This window comes from Ammospiza caudacuta, chromosome 3, assembly GCF_027887145.1.
Source record: "Ammospiza caudacuta isolate bAmmCau1 chromosome 3, bAmmCau1.pri, whole genome shotgun sequence".
Taxonomy (NCBI): Eukaryota; Metazoa; Chordata; class Aves; order Passeriformes; family Passerellidae; genus Ammospiza; species Ammospiza caudacuta.
In genome coordinates this window covers 25,993,406-26,008,409 of record NC_080595.1, presented here as the reverse complement: position 1 = coordinate 26,008,409, position 15,004 = coordinate 25,993,406, and the positions used below count along the sequence as shown (strand labels likewise).

General features: G+C 45.1%; 1 protein-coding gene across 1 annotated transcript in view; it reads left to right on the top strand.

Moving 5' to 3' along the window:
* The first annotated feature begins 5,927 nt into the window (after positions 1-5,927).
* The window catches only part of PPP2R5A (protein phosphatase 2 regulatory subunit B'alpha), a 42,013-nt gene continuing 32,936 nt past the window's right edge, over positions 5,928-15,004 (top strand). The window contains exon 1 of the mRNA XM_058802265.1: positions 5,928-6,731. Coding sequence (XP_058658248.1) covers positions 6,581-6,731 — 151 coding nt within the window. The 5' untranslated portion in view covers positions 5,928-6,580. The remainder of the gene's footprint in view (positions 6,732-15,004) is intronic.

Sequence of the window (15,004 nt, the reverse complement as noted above, 5' to 3'; positions counted from 1 at the left end):
GAGAGGAAAAGCCCCAGAGATCCCACACAAGGAATGGCTGCAGATCATGGGGATCTAAGGAAGAGCAACCCATTCCAGGCTGGGAAGGTGGCCGGAGATGTGGTCAGAGCTTGGAGCAGGGAGTCCATGAGCAGCTTCATGATGAGAAGTCACACAACTGTTCGAAATGTGGGAAGAGCTTCGGCAAGTGATCTGCCACTGGAGAATCCACACTGGGGAACGGCCCTACAGGTGTGAGGAGTGTGGGAAGAGCTTCAGCCAGATCTCCCACCTAAGTGTCCACATGAGGAGCCACACCGGGGAGCAGCCCTTCGAGTGTGCGGAGTGCCAGAAGAGTTTCAGGAGGCTCTCCCACCTGACTGTCCACCTGAGGAGCCATACTGGGGAGAGGCCCTACGAGTGCTACAAATGCAGGAAGAGGTTTCAGAGTTGGGCCAATCTCCTCCTGCACCAGCGGACTCACACAGAGGAGAGGCCCTTCTGCTGCCCCGACTGCGGGAAGGGCTTCAAGCAGAACTCCCACTTCATCACTCACCAGCGCATCCACAGCGGGGAGAAGCCCTATGAGTGTCCCGAGTGTGGCAAAAGGTTCAGGCACAACTCAGCCTTGACCAGACACCAACGGAGGCACCACTAAGGGAAGCCCTGCAAGTGCCAAGTGCGAGAAGATCTTGGCGTGCTGCTCCAGTGGGCTGGCTTTGCATCAGAGCCATTCACAGAAGTGACTTTCTAGGAGAAACTGCTACTAGTTTCCTCCATGTCTGACGAAAAACTAATTGGTAATTAGCTTTGAGAATTGACAGTCTGTTAAACCACTGAGAAAGCTGGAGATGCCCCCATGTATAGCTGCCAAGGGGCTGTCCTGCCACCGCAGGGGATTCCAGGCCCCCTGAGATTCCAAAACAGCCCCCAGCATGGCCTGAAACCCATCACTGAGACTGCATTGCTGCTCAGCAGGGATCACATAATCATCTGCAGGCCCTGGGGTATACTAACTCTTTCAGTGCACAGATGAGACCCACAGACATCAAGACATCAATCTTCTCTGAAGTGAGAGACAAGGACAGAGTGAGGGTATGTAGAGGAACATGAAGACACCAAAGTCAGTGAAGAAAGAGTCAAGTCCCAGATTGGAGGGATGAGGACATTCCTTCATGTTTGGGCTGAAATCCTCTTATAAAACTATGAAGAAGAACATAATCGATACATCAGACTCTTTTTCTTTGTAACCCATTGAAAAGTATGGGGGAATGAAGGTTTCAAATTGTAGGTAAGAGCAAAGGCATTTATGCTAAAGTAAGCAGATGTTGAAGTAGCTGTGATTACATGAGAAGCTTGAACAGATAGGGAAGAGTGATGAAGACCTTTTGCCCACAGAGAAAGAAGAAGACCTGTGTTCCCAGAGATGAAGATGATCTCAGAGATAGATAAAGAGAACCCTTGCTCTTAAACAGCTCATCCTTAAAATAGTACCCCATAAATTGACATGGCCCATAAACACAGCTGTGGGAAAAGCTGTGAAAAAAAGGAGAGACTTCATGATTGCAGATTTCCAGGCGGTTGCTGTTCATGGAAATTAAAAACCATGAGAGAACTGTTTTCTTGTGGAGCGGTCTCCATAAATTGACAAGAGGGACTCCTCTCCCTAAGTGAACTGAAGACAGACTGTTCTAGAAGTGATAAGCTGACTGAATTGTTTCTGTGCATTGTTAGTGGGAAAGAAAAGGTTGTAGGGGAAGGAGAAATGTTCTAAAGGTTTTATTCTGATTATTATTGTTCTTTCTTTTAGCTACTGTTAATAAAGTTTTCTTTATACTTTTAAAGTTTTGAGCCTGCTTTACCTTCCTCCTAACCCTTTCTCACAGCAGGGAATGAGTAAATCTAGAGGGTACATGGGCATTTGACCAACACCAAACCCACTACAGGCTGTAATGAGGCACTTATAGGTATTCTGAAGGAAGTCAAACTCAGGACCCTTACATAGAAGATCTTGCCAACTAACCTCTGAATTCCAATCCCTGAATTTCACATTCTGCTCTGGGAGGAGGGTGATGGATGGCCCTGAGATAACTAATGTTGTATTATTCAAGGGTTTATCAAGCAGAAGACTTGGGAACACTTTTGCTAGACATCAACTATCCAACATAGACTACAGAACATGTAAACATACAATTTATCTAGAACTAGGTGAATATCTCACTTGGTTTTACTGGGGCATGAGTCCAGGAAGTATTTTACTCTAGGACTAAGCCCCTCGCATTTGCAGACAGGCTGAGTGAGTTGGAGTTGTTCAGCCTGGAAAGGAGAAGATTCCAGGGAGACATTAGAGCACTTCCTGTATCTAAAGGGGGTCTACAAGAGAGTTGGAGAGGGACTTACTAGAAGGGACCAGACAAGGGGGCTTACTAGTGACAGGACAAGGGACAATAGCTTTAAACTGAAAAAGGGTAGATTTAGATCACATATAAGGAAGAAGTTCATGATTGTAAGGGTGGTGAGGCACTGAAACAGAAGCTCAGCTCTGTTTCTCTACAGCCTCAGCCCAGAGGAGCTGTAAATGTCTCATCCCTGGAAGAGCTCAAAGCCAGGTTGGATGGGGCTTTGGGCAACCTGGCCTAGTGGAAGATGACCTTTCCCATGGCAAGGGGTTTGGAACAAGATGATCTTTAAGGTTCCTTCCAAGCCAGGAGATTCTGTGATTCCATGAAATACCCTGAAAAACTGCTGGGGTTGTGCAGTATAAACATAAGCACAGTTGCAGCCAACAGGGCTTTTCATTTTCATTTTGAGAGGGAAATAAAATTTTCTCCACAAACTTTCTTGGCTGAGAGTTCATCCACTTTGAGCATCCTCTTTACAGAAACATTCCTCCCATTGTCTCTGAGAAGAGCTAGATTTCTGGCAGCTTGGCCTACAAGCATCCATATAGCTGAATGGGAAAGCAGAGCTGTAGTTAACTCCTCATCTGCTGGCAGCCAGGCAACTCCCTGCAGCAAAAATCCGGTAGCAACCTGGTACTTGAAGCACTAGGTTTGCAAGCCAACTTGGCCAGGATTCTGCAAGTTAATGATGTGTCATGTTTTTGTTCACCTTTCCAAAGGTTTCTCTTCTGGGTAAAAAGACGATAAGAAAGTGCAGGAAATAATAATCTGTGGCTAAATGAAAAGAAGTGTAAATGTGACTTTCAGTAAAATCTGCTCCAGAATGTTGCTTCTCCATTCTGAACAATGATCATGAGTGATAATGAGCTTTCTTCCAAGCTAGAGACATGTGAGAAGTTATGCAGAATCAGGGCCTCAGTGCACATTGAGGGCCCTGATTTAGGAGTGGGAATAACTTGGCATAACATTACTATTCACACCATTCTCTGTGGACACCACAGACTTCAATGAATTGAATGTGGAGCCAGCAGCTTGTAACCTGGCATCGTCCCCGTGTGCCTTTAAATACACTCTGGAAAGCAGGGCCTTCAGAAGCTGACTCAGAGCAGCTCCGACAGCTGTGCGGGAAGCAGAAAGCAGGGAAGGGCAATCTCCAGCCCTCTCAAACACAGACTGCCACTCACAGCTCTTGCTTCCATTTTTTATCTCCAAATACCCCAGTCCAGCAGGCCTGTATGTTTCAATGATTTCACATATTGATGTAATTCCACTGACTTCACATGTAACTTAAAGCAATCTTTACCATTTCAGTTTGGGAAACCGTAGCTGGTCACCAGAGATGCTGCTCATTCTTTTCTGAAACAGAAGAGTTACATTAAAAGGGCAAAAGAAAACTCAATGGCTAGAAGTACTTCTCATTTATTTGAGAGAATAAATGTTTTGTTTTGTGCAGCTGACTCAGATTTCACCAATGTTTCTTTTACAAATGATACACGAAGATGCAGTCTGAAAATATCTTTCAGTGCGGTCAATATGAAAATCCCATCATTGCAAGGAGGTCTTGGTGTCATGAACAGATTTTTTACAGCACATTTTCAAACAGCACTTCTAAGCCTAAGCAACCTTGGGGAAAACATTTCAAACCTCAGAATAAAACCCATTTTTACATTAACTAGAACTTGCATAAAGCTTCCTTAACTCTGAAATACTGATGAACCTCTAAGATAGACTCTTTTAGCCTGAGAACTGGCAGCAAGGCTTGAGTTGCCAATAAACAGTACCCAGGATATGCTGGGCAGTGTCAGTTTCTAAAAATGGGTGCAGAAGAAAATGACAGCTGTTGGAGGGCAGGCAGGAACAGAGGAACACACTGACACAGGGGCTTGGCCCCAGTGATCTCTCAGTAAGGTGGGCCTTGAAGTGAAGTGGGAATTAACCAGGTAAGGAATGCAAGGATTTCCTTTACTGCAATCAATACAGGAGCTGGCAGGTTAAAGGACAAGTGCCTAAAGACTGCTATGTTTTCTGTAAAATGGATTTTGTAATATAAAAGAAATGAAATGAAAACTCTACAACACCTACAAGAAGGATAAAAGTATATTACATCAGTACCCTATAATTTCTAGATATGTTCTACCCAGGATTGAATCTAAAGTGTAGAAAAGGATTCTCTGAGCTCAGCTCAGCAGGTAGGGGTCATAGAATATTCTGAGCCAGAAAAGACCTACAGGGATCATTGAGTCCAACTCTTCAGTGAATGGCCCATGCTCCCTCTCTCTTACTAAAGATTATCACCAAAAGCAAAGAAGATAAGAAGTGCACAAGTTAGAGACTGAGTTGACAGAGGAAAGGAAATGAAAAGAGACAGAAGGAAAGAGAGAGATCAGTTTCTACCGAACAGGCTTCCACACTCTTAGTCTTTTATAGCCACATAGAGCTATAATCATTTGGCTTTTGATTAATGGTTTATACACACAAAGTCCAACTGATGTCATGAAGGCATTTTACATTTATGGCGATCTTACTGTATTTATGCCCTACCACAGCGACTGAAACTCGTGTGTGTGCTTAAAATACTACAAATACTTATTTGCTGAATTGCTATCCCAACCTATATAGTAAAAAGAAATGTGCTGACGTGCTCAAAGCTTAGCTCTAGTGAATGGCTCCAAGGTAAGGCATCCCGCGTGTTAGCAGCTCCGACCGGGGGAGGGTGGAACAGGATACGGGACAGCGGCGCAATCGGGCTTTAGCGCTGCCCCGCAGCGCACAGAGCCGTGCCTCTGTCACGGGTCTCCGGTGTCCCGGCCAGCCTGCAGCCCGAGCCGAGCCCCCGGACGCGCTCAGAGCTCGGGATCGGTTCCTCGGAGCGCACCCATCCCGGGAATCCCAGCCCGTGCTGGGCTCGGGCAGCGCCGAGCCTCCCGCCCGCGCCACGGGACCTGCGGACAGGGACAAACACCGCCGGCCGTCCAACAACCGAGCCCGGCGGAACGGACGGGCGACACGAAGCGCTGAGGCGTCGGGAGGGTGGGCGAAAAGAAAAAAAATTAGTCGGGAGCAGTGGGGAGATGGAGCGGAGATGCGCGACTCCCGGCACTCCCGGTCCAGCACCCTTTGGGGGTGTCCCCGTCTCCGGAGGGCTCGGGTCCCGCCGTGCCCGCCGCGCCGCTTCCCTCCCCGCCGCGGGATTGGCCGGCGCGCGCCCCGCCCGCCATCCCGCCCCTTCCCCTTCCCGTTCCCCTGCCCCTTCCCCCCGCCGGGAAACCCCGCCAGCCCCGCCTCCCCCGCGCCCCGTTGGAGGAGCCGGCTGTCAATCATCCGGTCCCCGACGCGCGGCCCAACTCCCGCGTTCTCCCCAGGCCGCCGCGGGCGGAGCAGGGGGCGTTCTGCGCTTCTCTCCCTCCATTGGTGGCTCTGGGCCGTCAATCACCTGTCGCCGCCAACCGCGGGCGCTGCCACCGCCCCCGCCCCGCCCCTCCCCCCTCCCTCCTCTCAACTCCGCTCGCTCCGCCAAGTTGCGCGGCCGCTGCCCGGCGGCTCCGCGGTTCTGGCGGCGCCACGCGCGGCGACCCCCGGCGGAGCGCGGTCAGGCGGGATGACGGCGGAGGCGCGGGGAGCGCCTGGTGGCGGCTGAAGGCGGGCACGGAGCGCGTGGAGGCGAGCGGCTGAAGCTCAGTGGCGAGTCCGGCCGATGACAGCGGGCTCGACTGAAGGGGACGCAGAGCGAACGAAGCGGGAGCGGGGCAGCAGCGGCGCCGCCGAGCCCGTCCCGCGGAGGCTCGTGCCGCGCCTGCCCTGAGGACAGCGGGACCCCGGCGGGGAAAGTTTGGCGCTCGCCCGCCCCCGTCCCGCCGGGCAAAGTTGTCTTTGGGTTTGTTTGTTTGTTTTCCCTTTCCTCCTCCTCCTCCCCCCTTCCGCTCCCCCGGCGGCTCCGTGCGGGGAGGAAACGGCGAGGGAAGCAGGAACTGAGGAGCGACCCGGGAGCCTCCCCAGCGCCCGGCAGAGCCCGCTCCGCTCCTCTCCTCGTCCGTGCGGTGTGTGAGCGCAGCCAGGACTTCGTTTTTGGTGGTGTTTTTCGTTGTTGTTTTTTGTTGGTTTTTTTTTTTTTTTTTTTTTTAAGCCCCTTTGTTTTTTGCCCGCCCGCTTCTCCCTCCGGTACAATATATGCTCGTGGAGAGCCGCCCCGCCGCCCAGCCATGTCGGCGGCCATCTCTGCCGCGGAGAAGGTGGATGGCTTCACACGGAAATCGGTGCGCAAGGCGCAGAGGCAGAAGCGCTCGCAGGGCTCCTCGCAGTTCCGCAGCCAGGGCAGCCCGGTGGAGCTCTCGCCGCTGCCCCAGCTCAAAGGTACGAGCCTGCCCTCCCCGCCGGCTGCAGGTGCCGCTGCCCACAGCGCCTGCCTCGGCTCGGCCCCTGCCCCGCGCCCTCTGCCCTTTAGCCGTGTCCTCCCCTGCCCCCGGCGCTTTCCAGGTAGGGACCCGCGGCTGGAATTCCTCCTCTGCCCGCACAAACCAGCGCCGCCGTCCCGGCCGCTGCTGACTCCGCTAAGTCGCCGCCCCCCTTTTCTGGCGGGTTCGCGTGTGCTTTAAGGGCTTATTGAGGAAAACGCAGACCGTAAGTTGAGTTGAGGAGTGCGGGCGATGGAGCGCTGAAAGCCGGGAGCTCCTTCCTCGGGGGTTTGCGGAGCGGAGCTGTGCCCGTGGTGTGACATCCCGAGTTAGCGGGGAGAGTTCCCGTCCGGCCGCTCCGTGCCGGGCTCCGCTCCCGGACAGCGCCGAGCGGCGTTCGCTGCTCTCCAGGAGCTGCCTCGGAGGCTCCTCCAGCGCGGTGCTCTGTGGAGACACTCACAGTGAATGAAAACTCTGGGTGCTGGCATTGCTGAAACAGAAAATACACAGTGAAGGTTTTATCCCCTGTGCCGCAGCTAAAATTGAGAAGGCTCAGTTCATTAGGTCACAGAAATGAATGCCGTTCATTGCAACATTGCACCTTCCACATCCTTGAACATCAGAGTACATTTCTGTATATTTTTAAAATTACGGAAAGGATATGTTGGGGAGGGAATATAAAACTTGTTATTAAAGCATTTGTCAGGGACTTGGAAAATAAGGAAGAGCGATTACCTTAACGTGACCTAGCATGTTAATTTTGCTTCCACTGGCTTTAAACTCTTAAGGCTTTTGAAGCTGCATCATATGACAGTGAAAAAAAAAAATCTGATTTGCAGCAAATAATCAAAATCCGAAAGACACAGCAAATGTAAAAATATTCCTAGGTACTGAGGTGGGGTTTTTCTTCCAGTTTGATTTTTATGGCATTTACAATCATGTCTCTAGTATTTCAAGGCTGTCACGTTTTGCTGCTCTTTGAGTGACAGATGTACATGAATCATAAATCTGGCTCTTAGCAGAAATGTTATTGACTAGAAATAAGCTTAGGCAGGGGAGTAACAAGGGCAGGGTTGTTTGTTTGGGTTTAACGTGTTTGTTGCAGTGGTTTTGGGTGTTAGTTTTAACGAGAGCAGGGGTGTTCTTGCTGCTTGCTTTGGGCTTTCCTTCCTCTATGAAGTTGTGTCCTGTCTTGGTCCACTGCTTTGATTTGAGGGATTGACAACCTGGATAACTTGTTTGAAATCAAGTTTTTGCTATTCCCATGCTGTTCAGACCATACATTTTCCTCAGGGCTGAATTTGAGAAACCACACTTGAGACTTTTATAAAGGCCCTTGGTAAATACTGCACATAGGTGGCAGGCTTCAGAAAGTTTGAGTCCTGGTTCAGCAACAGTTAAACATACGTGTGTTATGCAGGGAGCAATTCCAGCTTAAATTAGCAAAATGTCCAAGTTTACATTCTTTGCTGAGCTGGGACTTTAATATTAAAAATTTTAACTCTGCAGTATTAAGTCCTGTAGTTTTGTGAGTGTGGTTTTACAGCTTTTTACTTGTAACACAGAGAAATTTTGCATGGCATCAGCAGCTCAGATGTTTGGAAATTTGAAGCCATAAACCAGCAGAGGAATTTCTTCAGTTATGCAGGGTTTTACAGTAGTTTGGATCGCCTTATTGCCTGGAGTTCTTAAAGGAAAATCCCTTCAGTCTTTATGCTTATGATTCAGATGTGAAGTCTTGCCTTGGAGACTTGCTTCAGAACAGAAATTGTGGGCAAAATGTACTTTTATGAGCTGTAGTGTCCCAAGTAGCCAGTTTGCACAAAGTCAAGCAGTACTCCTTTGGCTTGTTGTTCCCTTAGGTTTGTGATGTTAGATTTGTCCTGAATGTGGCTGTGGGCCTGGGATGGTTTCTTTTCATAATGTTCCCTCTCTCCCTTTTCCTCTTAACCCTTCCTTGCCCCTGAAACCAAAAAAGGTTCTAGAAAGAGCTTGCTCTCTCTACAAATGGATTGTTTAATACAACTATTAGTTCTAATCACGTGTATCTTGGGAAGATAAATCTTTGCTTTATTCTTGGAAGTTGATATGCAATTCAGCAATTGTTTTGGTGCTGCCAGTGTAGTATTATCTACAGAATCATGAGCCAGAATTCCCAGGGATGGGCTGGAAAAGGAAAGTACAGTCATTTTAATGATGCCTATGGATGCTCAGCATACACTTAGTAATTAGAACAAGGTTTTACTTTTACAGACCTCTTCAAATAAATGTTAAACCTGAGGTATTTCAAACCTGTATTGGGAGAAAATGGAATATTCTTAGATGAAGAAGCAGTTTGGTATTATGCTGCTGTAAAATATTTAATCTAGTTTATAGGTATTGTCTTGTTTCATCACTTTTTAAGAGATAATATTCTAAAATAAGTGTAAACAGTATTTTAAAACTCCCCAGTAGGTTTGCCAGACTGACCTAAAGCACTTGCATCTATTTTACTGGAGGGAGAGATGTTCCAGAAGAAAAACAGAAATTACCCATTGCTTTAGAAAGTACCTTCTTGGGTAGAGAGTGTTGTGGGATTTTTTTATTTTCTGTAGGGGCTGTTTTGTTTGCCACTGGAATGGCCAGCTCACATGGTGAGACTCACTTTCAGAGTTGTATTGTTTCAAAGCCTTTAGGCAGATAATCTAAAAAATACATATTTCTGCAGTTAATTGTACTGCTGGTCTGAATTTCCAAAATCCTGTGCTTTGGCTGTGTCTTTCTTCTCCTACATCACATCTCTACTGGTGGGTCCCCATTAGGAGGAACTGTTCTCTTCAGAGGTGTTTTTGGGGAGTGATGTGGAGAGGAGGGATGGTAAGACTGTGTGCTGTGGTTAACATTCAGCTTATCTGTGGGTGTGATGATATCTATCCTGTGTAGGTGAAAGCTCAGCAAAACCTGACTGATGGCAGGATACCCAAAATAATTTAGTAATTTGTTCTTCAGTTAATTTAGGGGGTTTCCTAAAGCATTTTTATTCAGGACAGTGTCCATTTTACTGTGTAATTTAACAACTGAATAAGAAATAGTGAAGACACAGTGATCATATTTAAAAGAAAAAAAAGATTGTTTAATCACCTTCCCCATCTTCTTTTCATTTTGTTACCTAAAGTTTGGGTAATAAAAGAATTTTGAAGAATCTTCAGCCAGAGTAATGTGCTGGAACACAGCAGGACTTAGTAATTTCATGGACGATTCTGAGAGTGTTGCTTTTAAAGAAATCTAGCAAAGGGAATGTTATTTTTGTTGTCTTAAGAAGCGGTAATTTTGTCCCAATAGGAGATTGTTGTAAGAGACTGCAATAGAACATGGCAGTTACCTTCATTTTTGGAAAAGAGATGCAACTTGACCTTGGAGACTGATCTGACTCTCTCTCTTGTCTCTGCCACTTTTGGTTGAAGCAGCATGTAGAAATAGAGGTGGAAAGTGGTGAAAAGAAACCACAACTTGTTGCTTTGATTTAGTACAGCTAATATGGCCCGTCAGGTTGTAAAGCAAATAGATGTTTTTTTCTTTTGTGTACCAAACTTGTCAACTGCAGCTGGAAAGAATAAACATTTCCTGATGCCTCTTACACTCACAAGAGAAGAACTGGAGAGTGGTCCAGAAATCTTTCAGCCATGGACTAGCAGTGGTTGGAGGGATCTCTGTGGGGCTGAGAGCTACAGAGGTTACAGAGGAGTGCACTGGAATAAGACATTTCTGAGAAGACCTCCCAGTGTGCAGTGTCAGCATTCAGATACAAGGTGTAAAATAGGTGTTAACTCTGGTTACTTTCTTTACTTAAACCCTTGAGAGAGAGCTTGGCTTCGGCTGAGAACCGGTTTCTGTGTTCAAGCTAAGCTTTTGTGGGAATGCTGCAGAGAGGCCTGGTAACCTTGCTGATAGGTAAAATTTTAGTGTTATTAAATCTGAGGATCAGTTCAAGCCTCACACTTTGAGTGGTTTTGAGTCACACAGTGTGTGCTTCAGAGTGACATAAATAAGTGGAATTAAAAACAGCTGAGAGGAATTTTCTTGTCCTATTAAGTTGCCTTTGCTCCCCAAGGGGAAGTGTGCTTCAAAGTTTTAGAATGGTTTACTTTTACCACAGCTTTAATAAATATTTATAAGTGAAAGGACAGTTTTCTCTCTCAGATTTGCACTTGTTTTTTTGTGTCCCTCATGATTCATTGTTATTTCCTCTTCTGTAGTCCCCCCTTCTCTACCTTTTGTGTTCAACATCCCTTGCAACTATGTTCATCTTGGATGAGTTTTTCCTTAAAAGTGAGAATCTTTAATTCAGATGAAGAATGAGGATGTTCTGTGAGGAATTTGTTTACCTCTTACTATAATCTCAGCAGGACATACTATGAAGTAGTCAAAACTTCCTTTAGTGAAGTTGCAGTCTTGGGAAATAAACAACCTATAACAGATGAAAAAGCTGTAGTAGTTCCACGAAAAACGAGCTGTTTGAATTTTTTTCTATATTAAGGAACTGTTCCTAGTTTATGGAGTGGAACATTTTGGTTTTTATTCTTAACAAATTGACCTTTTTATCCGTAGACTTGAATTTTTGGTCTTAGAATATACTTCCATCAAAAGCAGCTCCTAAATATAGAGCCTATTGACTGTCTTCACATGAACTTTTCTATTTCAATCTTTCACATCTTCCATGTGCCAGCTTAGTATCAGATTTCTTTTTCCATATTCATTGCTTTCTGGTTTAGTCAGATAGTAGTTTTGCAGGTGCTGAATTCAATGTTAGTTGCTGTAGGAAATACAAATTGAATTAGTTATTGCTGCAGGCTATCTGATCAAAAGATTATTTCAGTCTATAGATTGGAGATTTTTTAAACATCTGTCTATCTTAATATCACTCAGTGCTTTTGAAAAGATGTCATACCAACAGTTCTGGACAGATTAATATTCCTTTAAAGGACAGAAGGAATATGTTATGTTCTGATGGAAAAAAGACACTTCCATTGAGAAGGCTGTAAAATTTAGCTTCTATACCCTTGCTGTCCTGACTCTTGTTTTAATCTAGCAGGTTAAAATACAGCTTTTAGCAGCATGTAGATTTGGAGGGTTGGAGCTGCAGCCCAGTTGGATTAATAGGTAGCAAATAACACCTGTTTTAGAAGACTCCCTTGGCAAAATGCTCTGCTAGAAACTGGATAGTAACAGCTTCTTTTTAAAGTCTGAATCATTTATTCCATCAGAGAATTATTGAACTGGTTTCTCTCAAGTTTTGCTGAATTTGTGGCCATTGAATAATATTGTTTGCAAGATGATATTTCATAGTATGTTTCTGACTTGAAAGCAAAGTTCATTGTAGTTAAGGTTACCTTCAGTTTTCCTGCACAAGGCCTTCTTCTCAGCTGCTCACAACATTGCTGAACTGTTTGGACTGAAGTTTTCCATGCCAAGTATGGACAGTTTTATTTGCAACTCTTCCTCAGGCTAATTTTCTTATTTTCAGCAAAACCAATTCAAACTACTTTGAACACTAGAGAAAGATAAATGGTATAGTGTCAATATTAAAAAAAACCCAAACAAACCATGAATTGTGTTGAGGTGTAATGCTTGCTGTACTTTGGAGCTTAGCACGTGGTTCTTAATGCAAATGAATCTCATGTGGTCCAGATTCTTGTTTGGTCCAATTGTAGCTGTTGTAGCAGGACTGATGAGTTGGTATTTTCCAAGCTGGTGTGTTCAGCTCCTTGAGGATTTGCTGTGCTGCTCCCATCTGCCACGCTCTGGGAGGCTGCTCTGTGTGGCTTCCTTTGGGCTTCTTGTCTGCAGTGCTGTAGGACAGCAGGAGGCAAAGTCAGACAGCAAGTGAGGCAAAACTGTCATTTCCTACAGGGAGGAGCCCGGGGTGCATTGCAGGGGGAGACATGGCACGGAACTGCTGAGGTGATGGAAAAGCCAAAGTGGGAAGAGAGGGCAGAAGCCAGCTCCTCTCCAGTGGCTGCAGGAAGCTCAGTGTTGGGAGTCTCCACACTCCTGTTGGCTGTGAAACTTTATGGAAATACTTCTCAACATGTTCTCTTCTAATTTCTTTGTAACTTTTCATCGCAGCCGTGGATTTTGAACTTACCACGATCTTTCTGAAACTTCACAGGCCTAGGGTTTTTGTTCTGTGCATCAGGAATTGATTGTAGATTAGCTCGTTCATTCTCTCTCCTTGAGAATTGAAAGTTAAGGAGAGCATAAGTGTACATTTGGGGGTGGGAAGTGAAGCTGAAATGTAAATGCAGGATACGAAGCCTCAGTATCCTAAGGGCTTGGAGGCTACAGGAACAAACAGCAGTCTGATCAGAATTCAGCAGACCTGTATCCTGCTGAAGGAGTAGCATGTACTGCTGCAATGGATATGGTGAATAAGAGGCTATAGATTAAAAAATGAAAGTCAATGCAACAGCACTATTTCTACTACTGGGAAAAGATTTCTGTCTCATTCTCATCCTAAGGTTCTTCCCTTTTCCATTGTTTGTCTTGATCTTACCAAGCAAAGCTTTGGTGAAGTAGATGGGTTTTGTCAGCTTTGTTGATATGATAGGATTCAGAAGAGAAATAGAAATTTTGCTGAGAGTTGGGAGGTCGAGGTGAGAGTAACAGCAAAAATTATATTTGTGCATGTCTATTGAAGAACAATGCTGCAAAAGGATGATGTTCTATTTCTAGTAGATAATTTTTTAAAACACTAACAATTTAGAAGAGGATAAAGTTACTCCCTACAATAGGAGAAAAGCTTTCCATTTTTAATACAAGTTTCAAATGACTGATTAGAAGTTTGTATCTGAGGCCGTCACACGCTTGGAGAGTTGGCAAGCTGTGGGTGACAGACAGTGAGAGTGGCACAGTTGATTTTCTCAGAACTGGAAGAGGAGGTGGGTTGAGCAGGTTTAGAGGAGGACAGTATAGCATGGGGCAGGAAGGCTGATCTGAAAATGATCAGGAATGAAAAGTCACAGCAGTGTCTCTAAATATGAAGGGGGAAACAGCTTCATTTCTACTATAGCTGCATTAAAGGATTAGCAGAGTGCACCACTGCATAAACAAGTGAGCTTTTAGAAGTGATTTAATAGGTTTATTTCTGTAGATGCTTGGTCCTTCAAAATACAGAGGCACAGTTTTTATTCCATTAATTTCATCCCAAGTAAAATTGTATGGGAGAATATAGGGGAGGAAAAAGTGGGCTTTTTTGAAAAAGGTTCTAATTTAGTGTAATTGTGTAAAACTTTTGAAAAGTGTACTGTGTTTTTTATTACTAATTCTATGCTTGAAATATGACATACATGTAAGATTGAAGTCTTGTTAAGCAGCAAAATTTTGATTCCCTGTCTATGTAAAGGCAACAAATAGTGAGAACTGAGCTTAGGTCTTGAATTATGAATGGGAAACAAACTTGTGCATTTCAGCATAGTTGGATTCTGTAGGAAAGCAATTCTTGTTGTTTTGAGAAGAAAAATGAAGATGGGAGTCTCAGCACCCTCTTTAAAGACATGGGCTTGGTCCACAGTAAAGTCAGGAAGGACAGGGTTTGGTAATACATATTTGTTCATCTTCCCTTAAGAGTAGGAAGTGGGATCAAAATAAACCAAATACATCAAAATGATGTAAATTGAGTTTAAAAATAGCCAAGAGATTTTGCCAAATGGGAGAGGACTTAAAGTGCAGGTTCCTTCATTCTGAACACTTCATCTTTAAAGTTCTTGGTAGAAAGTGTAACTGTTTGAGTATGCTTGAAATTGATGAAAAAATTACCTCAACCTTTTATTTATGAGGCTAAATGTCTACTTCACTTAAATTAAGCAAAGAGATCCCATGAATGTTTGTTATTTGTCTGCTCAGGATGATCTGTTCTCGTTCAGGTTGGTGGGAGTTGGGCCACTGAATGCAGCACAACCAGGATTTCACCTGTGTTCCCTGTCTAATTTAATCATAATTCTTTCCACTGCAACATAATTATGAAGTATCTCGTTATTGATCCAAGAAGACTTTGAAAAGTAAGAAACACTTGTTTAGCCAATTTGTAAACTATGTATGTATCTAAGGAGTTAATCCAGTACTTGTAGCTTCCACACAGATTTATACAGGAATTCAAAGGAAGAGGTGGGTTTTCCTTGTGTTTTGGGAAGTTAGATTGGCTGTTTCCTCTGGCACACATTTCATATTAAATTGCTCCTCTGTGCATCTCCTTCA